This window comes from Podarcis erhardii (assembly GCF_964252035.2).
Source record: "Podarcis erhardii genome assembly, chromosome: 8".
NCBI classification, from domain to species: Eukaryota; Metazoa; Chordata; class Lepidosauria; order Squamata; family Lacertidae; genus Podarcis; species Podarcis erhardii.
Window position 1 is genome coordinate 33144695 of NC_138499.1, and position 13507 is coordinate 33158201.

The 13507-nt window shown below is 41.6% G+C and overlaps 1 protein-coding gene across 4 annotated transcripts in view; it reads left to right on the forward strand.

The window, feature by feature from the left end:
• The window catches only part of STAU2 (staufen double-stranded RNA binding protein 2), a 154110-nt gene that overhangs the window by 26302 nt on the left and 114301 nt on the right, over positions 1–13507 (forward strand). For all 4 annotated transcript variants that reach the window (XR_014159509.1, XM_081874270.1, XM_081874272.1 and 1 more), the window contains exons 6-8: positions 851–1010; positions 5849–5956; positions 12580–12792. Coding sequence is in view for 3 of the 4 variants with exons in the window: in XM_081874270.1 (XP_081730396.1) it covers positions 851–1010; positions 5849–5956; positions 12580–12792 (481 nt within the window). In the remaining variant the exon portion in view is untranslated. The remainder of the gene's footprint in view (positions 1–850; positions 1011–5848; positions 5957–12579; positions 12793–13507) is intronic.

Sequence of the window (13507 nt, forward strand, 5' to 3'; positions counted from 1 at the left end):
AAAGCATTCCCAATGTATTGAGAGTGTTTTACAGACTTCTTGGTTCATTATATTTAATATTATTTAATAAAATTTATATACCCCTTGATTATAGAAAGAAACCTCAAAGTGGTTTATAGAAAAATATAATTATCATTAAAAAAATATAAACCATAATTTAAAACATACAGAAAGTGAAAACCCAGAAGATTCCAAACAACATGTTTGCGATTCACAAAATACACTTGGAACTCTATAGGGAGAATATAGTTGGGGGAGCTTTGTGAAGCAGACAACTGGCATTGAGGAAACTGTTAAGTGTCACCTAACACCATTTTCCTGCTGCACCTTACTATCTGCCAAAGTTACATTGGGGGGGGGGTGTAGCTGAATGTTATATGCAGTTCTATGTATATTTGCATGTAATTTCCAGTTTGCTCTGCAGAAGATTTTACTATTAATAAGTATTTATATAGTGTCATCAGTGTATATGGCAGTTTACTACATAGAAGAGGGCAGGTCCCTGCCCTAAGGATCTTACCATCTAAAATACAACACACTGGAAACATCAGAGGAAGGGAAAGCAGTGAGTGGTAAGGCAGCTTTGCTGTGTGTAGTTTTTGTAAGTTAAAACAAATTATTTTGCATTTAAAACACGTTTTGACATCTGCTGTGAGGTCTATCCATGGCAACTTTTTAATCAATTAGAAGGCTTTTAATTGGTTTACCTAACTGATAAATTGACTAAAAGTTGTAGCTAAATGTTAATACTGGCTTTTTCAAATATAATTTACATACAGTGTTTGCAAGTTGTTTGGTGTGTGAATTTGACTTGCAAGAGGACTTAATGTTCCCATAACATTTTTCCTAGATATCACTGCCCTGTGCCTAAGATTTTCTATGTCCAGTTGACTGTGGGTGACCATGAATTTTTTGGTGAAGGGAAGACTCGCCAAGCTGCTAGACACAATGCTGCCATGAAGGCTCTTCAGGTTCTTCAGAACGAGCCAATCCCCCCCAAATTACCTCAGGTTAGTGATTCGCGCCTTCGCTTCTTAAAGCCATAGTAAGCAAGATCTCCAGATTTCCTTGGTCAACCTTTTTATATCAGCTCTATTTAGCTTGTAGTAACTGAGGCCATCAACACATTTTGCTTCTTAAAAAGTAAAAAAAAAAAACCCATCCTAATTAGGGATGGCATGGGATCTCAGCTGGGGAGAGCTTGAAATGAATAATGTGACCTTCTGCTCCTTGAAAAGTTTTACCGCATTTCAATTCTGGCCCAGTCCCCTTTGTGCTGAACCAAACTAGAAAAAGAGGTTTTCAGCCTGCCTCTCCCACTTCCCTATCAGCCCCCCCCCCCAACACATCCCCCAAGCCCCGCAACCTTGCTAAAAGCATTACATCAGGGACAGAAGGTTCATCGAAATGAGAGATCAGATGAGGCCTCATAAGGATATCATACATGAAGCATAGTTTCCTGTTGCCCTTCAACATCATTAGTATTATCACAGTGACTCCAGTGCTTGGATCGAACTCTATGCACTATGATTTCTGCCTATACTACTCTCCGTTTGCTGCCCCTGCATCATATGCTATTCTTAAGGGCTTCCCAATCATGTAGAAGCAGATTGGGTGATAGGGATGCCGAGGAAATCCTTTTCCGCAATGGAATTAAAATCCAGCCCGTTGACTCTCTTGTTAAGGTGAGAGATGGAATTCTCCATGTAGCTCTATTATTGTTGATGTTCTTATCTCTAGAAAAGTGCTTTACTTAGAGTAGTTAGGACGTATTCCAAATGGTTGTGAGTCATTGTTATGGAAGACATTGTATTGCTTAAGATTGTGTGACTGCTTTTCTTGTTATGGTCTAAAGCAGCCATGGCCAAGGTGGTGCCTTGCTGGCTGGGACTGGTGGTGGGAGTTGTATTTCAAAATATCTGGAGGCACCAGTTTGGGCAAGGCTGCTCTGTTATGCAGTAGACCAGAAAACTAATCACTCAGGAAAGTTAAAAAAGAAAAGACCCCAAGTCTCTTGGAAAAAAATGCCAAATATTTGAGAGAACGGGAGTGTAGGTTGTATCTTATCACCAGTAATACATATGTATTACCCAGCTGAGTGCTGTGACAGTCACACCTGACAGTCAACCCTATAAACGATGAACCATCCATTGCAATTCATATTCTGGGAAAATACCAGCTTTGATGCACCCTGGAGGAAAGATCTCTAATTCTACACTTACATTCCCTGCAACCAAAGGGTTGCAGAAGTGCCCTTATTTGTCTCTCTCAAAACAAAATAAAATAAAAATCATACATACTTAGTTCTAGTTTAGCTAGACCTGACTCCTTACCCTGAGGAATCCCCCCCCAAAAAAAATAACTCCACATTTTCCAAATGATGACATTTTGATATGAAATCTTGTGCATGTGAATGAGATCACAAAGTCATTTTGACTGAGCTTCTGAACAGCTGTCAGATGGTTTTAGGCTTTCAGTCTATTAGTCCCTTGGTATATCATTAGTTTGCTCAGTCTTGCAGTTGTAAGAGTCAACGCTTTCATTATTCAACAAAATGCAAAAAAAAAAAATTATGTAAAAGTAAATGAACATATAAAAGCTGGTTGAAATCTAAATTGCAGATTGAAAGGTCTGGAATGATAGAATAGGTAAATCTAAAGCACAACTAGAGTTCACCTAACTGAGGCACAAGATGCCCAGTTAAAACTGCAGGGCGGGGTAAAACAGATCAAGACCATGGCATGAGGACAGAATGGCATACCACTGGCACCCCCGGCATGCCATATTCCCAATTTAATTTCCCCCTGAAGCTTCTAGTTGCTCCACAGAGATGTGACGTTTTATCATGGGGAAAACAGATTCAGTAGAGGGGCAGGTGATTTAAAATGGGTATGGCACAGGCAAAGGAATTAACCCTTTCCTTCCCTGGCACTATAGCCCTGGTTGGCCCTGATTGGCCATGGGTAGCTTAAAAGGCAGAAAGCACTGAGTGATCACTCTTAGTCAGAAGATACAGAGGATGTGTTTTCAACAACACCACTCCTTTATAGATAAAAATCTATATAGAGCAATTGTATTTAAGCATTGAGTATATGTGGCATAATCCTACAAAGGATAGCTCTGACTAAAAATCTTATGCATGCTTACTAGGTAATCAGACCTAGAAGACCCTAAGCCCTGGAATTTGGTTACTAACTAGCATGTAGAAAATCAGTTTGCATGCATAGGCATTGGACAACAGGAATTTAAATCCCATAGATTTCAATCTGACTTAGTTAAGAACAACACCTGCTGCATTACATCCTTGGTGATTTTCCTTTCATTGCTTTCAAAATGTCAGACATGTAGAAATAAACTAATGTACATGAAAGAAGCAGTGGTGTAAGGCAGACTATGCATTATATCACACAATATAATACTTTGGGATGAGGGGAACGTTCTACTTTCATTCTCTAGCATTTCACACTGCCATTTTCCTAAAAGGCTCTCTGACAGTAGAGCTAAATGGTCTCTGTGCAAGACCTTGAGGGGGCACTGACAGAGAAGATAGCAGTGGGCTGCATAAATCTAAAGAAGTGATTCTTTTTGTTACCACTGCTGATCTCAGCACAAAGGGTTGTCCATGACTCCTGCTCACTATTTGCATATTTCAAATATTCAAAATGTCACAAATATTCTCTCAATAGTCCTTATAACATCTCTGAAATCCATAATTACTATCCCCACAGGGCCTTGTGACTACCACTGTTGTTGCTCCATTTCTAGACATAGAATCATAAAATCATAGAATTGTATGAAAGGGACCCGGAGGGTCATCTAGTCCAACCTCATGTGATGCAGGAATCGCAACTAGATCATACATGACAGATGGCAATCCAATCTCTGCTTAAAAACCTCCAAAGAAGGAGAGTCTACCACCTCTCATGGGAGTCTGTTCCACTGTTGAACAGCTCTTACTATCAGAAAATTATTCCTGATGTTTAGTTGTAATCTCCTTTCTTGTAACTTGAATCCATTGGTTTGGGTCTAGAGCAGGAGAAAACAAGCTTGCCCAACTTCCCTGTGACAGCCCTTTGGCTATCATATCTCCTCTTTCCCAGGCTAAACATACCCAGTTCCCTCAACCATTCCTCGTAAGGCTTGGTTTCCATACCCTTAATCATCATGGCTGCCCTCATCTGCACATGTCTTTACACATATTTACACATATATACAACCTGAGCTTACACTGGAGGGGTTCACAGCATTAACACTCCAAAAGGTCTTGTTCCTCCATTGGTCACAGCCTTGGACTCCAGCAGAAATCGAGCTTGGACTCCAGCAGAAATCAGTTTTGTAGCTGGTCAGAGTAGTCACAAAACTTTTCAGCAAGAAACAGGGCAGCTGAGGTGGTAGACCGTGTGCACTGTAGAGCTGCAGATAGATGAAAAGTCCCCCTACGTGCTGTGGCATGTTAGGCACAAGCTATGTACTAAACAAACAAGAGCCTTCTAAACATTGGACAACGTTGGACACGCAGAGTCTTTTAAGGCACTGGATGTTGAGACTTTATGGGGTTGAATCTTCATTGTGTCAGTTTGAGGAAAGCACAACACAAACAGCAGTGAGGAAAACGAGGAGTCCATGGGAACATGAACCTGCATTCATGAAAGAACTGCTGTACAGCTGCCAAATTATTCCTGCCAAGCAGCCAAAGTGAGGCCTGAGAAGGGAGTACATAGCCAAGAGCTTTACTACTGTGATGAGACTCACACGTAAACCATGGATCTTTCGGAACCACCAGTCATCCATCCATCCCCTTTCCTTTATTGCTTTTTCTTGGTGGTAAGGAAGCTTATGTGAAAGAGTCTCAAGGGTTATTGCTGCTCAGTGCCAATAACTATAAATAATGCAGGAGAGTACTTGTGTCCCTGTTTAGCCTCTGTCTGCTTTTATAATGTAATAATTTGAGGGTAAAGGAATACATTGGCTCACCAGTTAAGCTTTTGTCTGACCATTGAGTAAAGTGCAGCTGATGGCTCATAGATCAACATTTGCTTTGCTTCCTGCTGCGGAAGCCTTATGCAGACACACAACCTAACCATCGTTGATTTTTCTGAATTCTAGATTAAGGATTATGGATGAATTCCTAAACTATTTAAAGTACTGTCCACAAATTAGGAAGCATACCCCTGGTTTGAAGTGAGTTTTCAGACCACAATTGGTGTTAACCATGGCTATGTTTTATGGCTGCGCTGGCCAAACTCTGGTTAAAGGCAGTTTGCACTCCCACTATATCTCTCCCCGTGTAGACAGGCTGACAATGTTTATCTGTACAGTGGTACCTTGGGTTACATACGTTTCAGGTTACATACACTTCAGGTTACAGACTCCGCTAACCCAGAAATAGTGCTTCAGGATGAGAACAGAAATCGTGCTCCGGCAGCGCAGCAGCAGCAGGAGGCCCCATTAGCTAAAGGGTGCTTCAGGTTAAGAACAGTTTCAGGTTAAGAACGGACCTCCAGAACGAATTAAGTACTTAACGTGAGGTACCACTGTACTGGTCACAGACTAAATCTGTGTTCTTGCCTTCCAACAGCATACTCTTTACAGAAATTAGTGACTGAGCCTTCAGCCTGTTGTTTGGGTTGGACTTTTGTGAACAAGCAACCCACCCACACAAGGATTTAAAATTAACTCCATGCCCTGAAAGAACAGGACCACTTTTCTTTTTTTACCCAGGATCAAGCCACCTCTGCTTGATCAAAGTGGCTGCAAGTGTACTTGTTTGCATACACATTTTAGTGAATATGCTTCAGGGTTTTGTTTTGTTTTGCTTTAATCAAAATTTCTTATTTTGATTGACCAGAACGGAGAGCCAGGTAACGAAATGGAAGACGAAAAAGATGCAAACAAGTCAGAAATCAGTGTAGTATTTGAAATTGCACTGAAGCGCAGCATGCCTGTCAGTTTTGAGGTAAGTTTGACATTGTATTCTGCTGGATATATAATATCTGGGAACGGGGGAGAGGGAGAAATTCCTTTGCCCTCCCTACAGGCACTTTGTCAAATACAGTGCTACTAGATACATGTTTATTGAACATGCATACAAAAGAGAAAAATAATAAGTTGGAGCCATACTTGTCCTGACCAGAGTTCTGTTCAGAGGAAGTTCACACTGTTGAAAGGAAGGAGGAGGCTATTTTCACTAGCACCCCCTCCCCGTTCAGCTTCCTGTGCCTTCCCTCAAAGAATTTACTCTGGAGGGTGGAAGAACGTTTTGGGCAGGGGGAGTTCTGAGAGCTGCACAGGGATAGAGCCCTTCTGTTCTCAAATCCAACCCAAATGGCAAGTAATTTCTATTAATATTAAATTAAATATAATTACCGCATTCTGTCCCCCCCCCCCAAGCTGCTATTTGCTCCATTTTAGAGAGTCCTTACCATTAGTTTTTTGTTTCTGCTTTTCCTCCTGCAGTAGATACAACACTGAGCAGTCAAAATGTGCTTTGAACTCCTCTTGGTTTAAATCTTAATTTACAGACAGTCTATTTGTTTCCTTTTGCGTGGAGGTAAAGATATGTTTTTGCCTGGTGCACCATGCTTCATTGATGAACTACAGTATATATATTTTATAGTTACTATTTCTTATTTAAGTAACATTTTCCTAGACATTGCTGTTTTTATACCTACACCAACTGTTTGAAGTGGGCATTGGCTGAGGGTTCCATATCCAATTGCAGCACTCTGTTTAATAATGGAGCACCCTGACTAAAATGCTGATTAAATTGGCTCATTCTTTAGAGAGTGAAGGGTGGAGTGAAGGAGCTGGGCCAAATATACAGATACCTGCTTATTTTATCTTCCTAAGCAATAACCGCTTCCGATCTTTGCCTCTCAACCTTCAGCAGAGAGCTCTGCTGCCCTGGTCCTGAAGGCCTATGACAGGAAGGTAGTGCTCCTGCCATGTGGTTCCCAAGAGGCTCTGGCTCCTTGGCTCAATTGAGAATAATGTTTCACATTGTCTAGCAGACAAGGAACAGGTATTCTATGAGTTTTTGTTAAAAGTTACTTTTGCCAAGATGTGTGTGGGTATCCAACTAATTGGTTCCATCAGCCTAAGGATCCAGAGTTGGAGGAAACCTAGAACAGATTTAGGGGCCTCATGGGAGGAGAAAGGGGAAAGTTCCATTGCACAAGCAGAAATACTTGCTCAGATGGAATGAATATGTTAGATACTGAGAGACATGCCAAGGCTTACTTGGGAGTAGGTCCTATGGAGATCAGTGGGCTAGATGCAGACTTAAGTTGGTTGCATGTAGTACCCATTGAAACCAGTGGGTTAATCGTTGATTAATTTCTGTCATGTTGTTTTTGGTGCAACTAACTTTCCTATCCTAACCCCACTTACCTGGCAGCAAACCCCATTGAATTAAATAGGATATAGTTCTGAGTAGACATAGTTAGGATTGTACTATTACTCTGGATCCAAACCAATGTGATTTATTCTGAGTAAGCGTTTTTCAGATCATGCAATACATCAGTCTTGTGAATTAAGTCTGCTGAAGTTACTAGGTGATAATAAAAAAATAATAGTAGTAGCCTGTTGTGAGTTGGTTAGAGAGATCCATCCATCCTGCAGCTGTCCACTGCATTTCTCTGCTGGGCACAGATGTAGGTTCCCCCTTCTCTTGTAGCACACTTGGTTTCTATTCTAGGTATAGGCGAGAGACCAATATGCCATACCTCCTTGCTTGCATGGAATTCCATAAACTCACCTGCATGGAGTTCCTTGTCATCTGTGGCTACTTAACTACAAAGCTGTTATCAGTGTCAGATGGGGTACAGAGGGAATAGGGGCATGGAATACAACAAGCAAGATGGGAAAGGCAAAAGAAGAAGCAGAGAAACTGTTTCTTTGCAGCAGGTTACTCAGCTACAGAAAGACAGACAGATATTGCAGCCTGAAATTACCTGACTTCCTGGCATAGGCAATCCAGTTTTCAGCTCCTCACCCAGACCTGGCAATTGCTGCAGTTCATTCCTTTGGCCTACATCCTCAGTCATGATGTTGAGCTGCACCACCCTTCTGGCTCTGGCAGGATGGAGTAGGACAGTGGCAAGGGTGGGGAAGCCCCAGCAAATGAAGATGCACTTGCATGCACCACTGCCACCACCAATCCACTGCTTCCGTTGCCACTGCCTTCCGCAGCCCATACTGATCCTGGCATGCGGCAGTGCTATCACAGCTGCAGGGTTGGTGCTGTAGTGGTGCCTCACATCACACACCACAGCAAACAGAAATAGGGCCTACAGTCCAGGCAATAACACGCCGTAAATTCAAATAGATGGTGCTGCTACCTGTCCTTGGAACAGAGAGGGTAGAAGTCTGTTTGATCCCCACTAACTGAAGATGGAACAGTCTGGCATTCCTACCTATTCCCTTCATATCCCTTCTCTAGGAAATGAGTTACTGCTGCTCTCCTGGGCTCCTACTCTGTCCTTAAGAACCCCAGATAAAGCTTTATAAGAGGCTTCCTTGAATATTTTGCTCTCTGCAACATTAGATGGCCTCAAGTTGTACCCTCTCTTTTGTATCAGCCTCCTGCAAATTCATGACAAAAATTTGTTGATAACTCAAAGCACTTCACCTCTGAGGTAAAAATCTTGCAAAGAAAAGGTAGCATAATCACTGTCAGAATTTAGGTTTAACCCAGACCCTATATTTGGAAACAATGCAGTGACTCATTATTTTGTAATAGGCCACAGGATTTGGTGTTTGTAATAGGATTTTAATTTAGGAACTGCCGGTATTATTTTGTACCAGGCATGCATTAAAGCTTTCAGATGTCTTTGTTCACATGATAGTTGCAAAGCAGCCCTCGTTTTCTTTGGGTTACAAAAACCACAGACAACATTATATCATTGCTCTTATGTAAGCCAGCAAACAGTTAAAGATATTTTGTGCTTCGTGTAAACAACTTTTTAAGACTTGCACAATATCTGGAGAATGGGTGGGGTGTGCAATGTAACTAGGAGCCAAGTTCTGCCCTCTGATGTCAGCAGCACTGCCTGAGGGCAAAATCTTGCCCTAAATATTTAGCCCAGAGGGATTACAGTGTTGCCTAATCCCATTCACTGTGCTTGATGAAGTGGAGTTAGGGTTTGTTATCTAACATCTTTTAGAAACATTGTAAAACGTTTTAATGAGAGATGTGGTATTGGAATAAAACACTTAAAGATCAAAGTTTTACTCTAGTCATATTCTCCAGCTGCCTATTGATGCTGTTCTTCTAAGAACATAAAAGGAGCCCTGCTGGATCAGACTAAAGGTTCAACTAGTCCAGCATCCTGTTTCTCACAGTGGCCAACCACTTGCAGGGCCTGAAGGCAATAGTCCTCCTCTCTTGCTACTCTCCGGCAACTGGTATTAACCATGAAGAAGAAGAAAATGGATTCAATTTATTACTCCACCCTTCCTCCTGAAAGATCCGGGGGGAGGGGCTGCCTCCGTTTATGGAGGCAGATTATAGCCAGCATGACTAATAACCCTTGGTAGATCTATCCTCCAATAACTTGCCTAATCTCTTTTTTAAAGTTGTCAGAGCTGGTGGCCACATACTTGAGTTGCCATTCTTGCTGTTTCCAGCTCTCCAGTTAGTCATCATCCATGTGCCACACAGAGACACACAAAACGGGGGCGGGGGGGGGGGCGGGGAGGGGAACCAGGAGCAAGCATCACAGGTGCTTCAGTAACATAATGCTCAACTTGAAGAGGAAGGTACCGTGCGCAAGAGATACCAAGAAGCACAGTGTGTGCGCCCCACAGCTGCTGCTTTGAAATGCGCCACACGCACTCATTTTGCAGGTTTGTATAGGTCTTGTGTCATGACCTCAACGCTCACCCTACTCATTGGCTTGGTAACTGTATGAACATCGTGGTGGAGCCCCTGAAGGAGAAGTAGCATTTACCACCAGAGCGGGCAGTGTGGAGGGCCATTCCTTTTTGGTGCAAAACAAAACACATGGGACATATGTGCTCTAGTGCCGGAGTGAGACCTCGCATTTGTCAAGGAAAATAAATATTTTAAATAAGGAAGCATTGTGGAAATGACAGCTGAGTGGTGTGAAGAAACGGAGCATCTTGTACAATGTTTTTTTTAAGGGAGAAGCAAGCATCCATGTGACATGTTTACCTATCCTTTTGTCATATCCAAAAACAATCTCTCTCTATATATATTTAAAAAACCTATTTAGAATAGCACTTGGCCAGATGGGGAAGGTGGTGCAGGGTGGGGGTGGGGGTGGGGGAGTGTGTTACTTGTCACCAGTTATGTAACAAGCATTGTCCAGTAGTTCCCCATGGCAAGAACACAGCAGGTGATGCACATAGTCAGCAGTGCTGGAATGCTTACGAGTAATGCCTTAGTAGCCGTTTCTGGCTGACAACTACATTCAAAGTTCCATTTATTATTGTGAAACGCTGGTACAGTGGTGCCTCGCAAGACGAAAAGAATCCGTTCCGCGAGTCTCTTCGTCTAGCGGTTTTTTCATCTTGCGAAGAAACCCTATTAGCGGATTAGCGCTATTAGCGGCTTAGCGGCTAAGCGGCTATTAGCGGCTTAGTGGCTTAGAAAAAGGGGGGGAAGCGGAAAAAAATCGCAAGACTCGCAAGACGTTTTCGTCTTGCGAAGCGCCTCGAAAACGGAAAACCTTTTCGTCTAGCAGGTTTTTCGTCTTGCGAGGCATTCGTCTTGTGGGGCACCACTGTAATGTCAACAGATTCCGCACATTTCAAGTTACAGCAGAAGCTTTATTTTACAACTAAATTTAATATTTCCAATGACTGTACTGTGTATATATTCACTTATGCTGTGGCATTGTTACTGCGGCATTCCCTTACCAATTGTGATATTTTGTCATTTATATAGGGGCCTAACACGGTGTGCTACATATCCAGTGGAACAACTCATTCTCTTTACAATGGAGTCTGGAGTAGGGCCTAAAAGCCAGTAAAGTGAGCATACTTAGCTTCTCCTACCATTTTTCTGTTAGGCACCACGAGGGATGTTTCCCTATAGACTGAAAATTCTGAGACCAACGTTGCAATTCATCTTTGCTGTGAACAGTGGCCACCACCTTCCCTTTTCTGTACAAAGCAACTAATCAAAATCTAGTTTAATTTTCAATATAGTTTATTTATTTTTAAAATTTCCTATAGATTGAGTTAGCTGTTGTCAGTGATATGAGTACCCATCCATTTCTGGAAATATATAGTCAAAGTACTTCCCTTTTGTTTGGCTTGTGGCCATTATAAGGAGTGGGGGGCAGACAGCCATGCACAGCCAGAAGTTACTCGAGTTCTCCATTGCAGCTTTTGCTGAAGAGGCAAGTCACATTTTGTACTGCAATAAGCGATATCTCTTCAGCGGCAGGAGTGGCTTCCTGTGTCATGCGCATACTTGTTCCACATATGCATATGGTGTCATGCAGCAGGATTTGTACTTTGAACGGTTTTGCAGAATCAAGGCAAAAATCTCAACATTACCACAATATGTAAATAATACTCAGGGTAGAGATACACATTACCTTGGAAAGCTCATGTTTGCTAATATGAGCGGAGAGGCATTTATAGGGGAGAATCAGTGGAAAGCCCACTGAGTATTTTTAGTCTTCGCTGGTCTTTTATTACCATTTCAGAGTCTTTAAAAATGGCCAGGCATGGGTGCTGGACACGCATTGGTTCGCCATCAAAAGACAAGTCTCTGAATCCACTCTGTGGTCCTCATAGCTCCCCTTACAACATATCTTTGAACAAATTGTTTTACTATTATAAGTCGCTTTGAGGCAGTTTGTGTAGTAAGCAATAGATAAATGCAATAAATAATAACAACTCACATGTCCCAACTCATTTTATTCCATTGAACACACTGACTCTTAGAACTTTGCTTTTATGTTATCTCTGTTTCACACTCTCTTAGCTGTACATTGTCTTTCCAAAGCAAGTAAACGGTCTGAGGGGATGGTATAAGTAGTAGGTGATAATTTTTTTGGCAACATTTGCATATAACTTCCATGTATTCAGAGCACTTCACATGCACTGTCTAGTTGTAATCCACACAACAGCCCTGTACATTATGTCAGCAATCTTATCCTCACCATCCCCACCATATTGCAGACAGAGAACTGAGGCCTAATGCCACCTAGAGAATTCATTGGAAAAGGCAAAGTTTGAACCCGGGACTTCCTGATTCATAGTTCAGTCTCTTCATCTCTGTGTTGCACTGGCTCTCTCAGTAGAAGTCAGTGGGATTTACTGCCGAATGAGCTTATTGCAATCAGGTTTTTATGCAGATTGGATTCTTATAAAAAGTTATAATCTAAGAAAGGGGTTGTTTGGTTTGAATGAAAATCCACAGGGGGTAAAATTTTACTCTGTGACATAATATACATTATCAAGCCTTCTTTAACACACCTGGTAGTTAATCTTCCTATTCCTGCTCACCGTATTTCCATACAAATAATTATAATAAGGACAAATTTATGTATTAGAAATGAATCCTATAATCATTTCATTTGCATGTCCTGTCTTGGCTGATAGGTAATAAAGGAAAGTGGGCCACCGCATATGAAGAGTTTTGTTACCCAAGTCTCAGTGGGAGAATTCTCTGCAGAAGGTGAAGGAAACAGCAAGAAACTGTCAAAGAAGCGAGCCGCAATAGCTGTCCTGCAAGAACTACGGAAACTTCCCCCTCTTCCTGTGATTGAAAAACCAAAGCTTCATTATAAAAAACGCCCCAGAACAATGTTAAAGGTAATGATGCATTCGAATAATAGAAGTTGCCAAACTTAATGCTTTCATTTGCCTTTTCTGGTATGCAACGTATGTTGTGCAATTTTTATTTTGCTTAGGAAGATACACCTGTGGCTTTTTTTAAAGTTGAGGATTACTTTTAGTCACTTCCACAGAACATTTTGCTGGTTTGCATATGCATCTCATTCTGGATCTGACTTCTGCTCGCACATACAGTTCTGGAACTCCATGGGTAGAGAGCAGTAGTACAGGGGAGGAAAATGTCTGGGGGAAAGCATGTGACAAGCGAAGGTTAAGCACCCCATTCCATTCTGCCCCTTCTCCTTTACAAACAGCCCTTTGAAAGGTTGCCATGTATCTTACAGTTGGGCCCAGGAAACAGCTATTTCTATACTAGAATATTTTGCCTTAAATTGCAAATAGTACTAATGCCAAAAACATAATACTGTATGATACAATATGATATGTTATGCTATAAACCCAGACATCATTACTGGGTTTTTAAACATTTGCTTTTCATTTAAGACAAACCTAATTATTGCAAATAGTAATAAAGTGACCTTTTGGTAAGCTAATCATTTGCCTTTCCCCCGTTTTATTCACTTTAAATAAAGATAAAGGACAGAACAGAGCTTTGTATTTCAAAAGTTAGGTAGCTGTTGTTAATAATAGGCGTGCTTGCTATAACACACTGGTGCTTCTAGCTCTGTTCCTT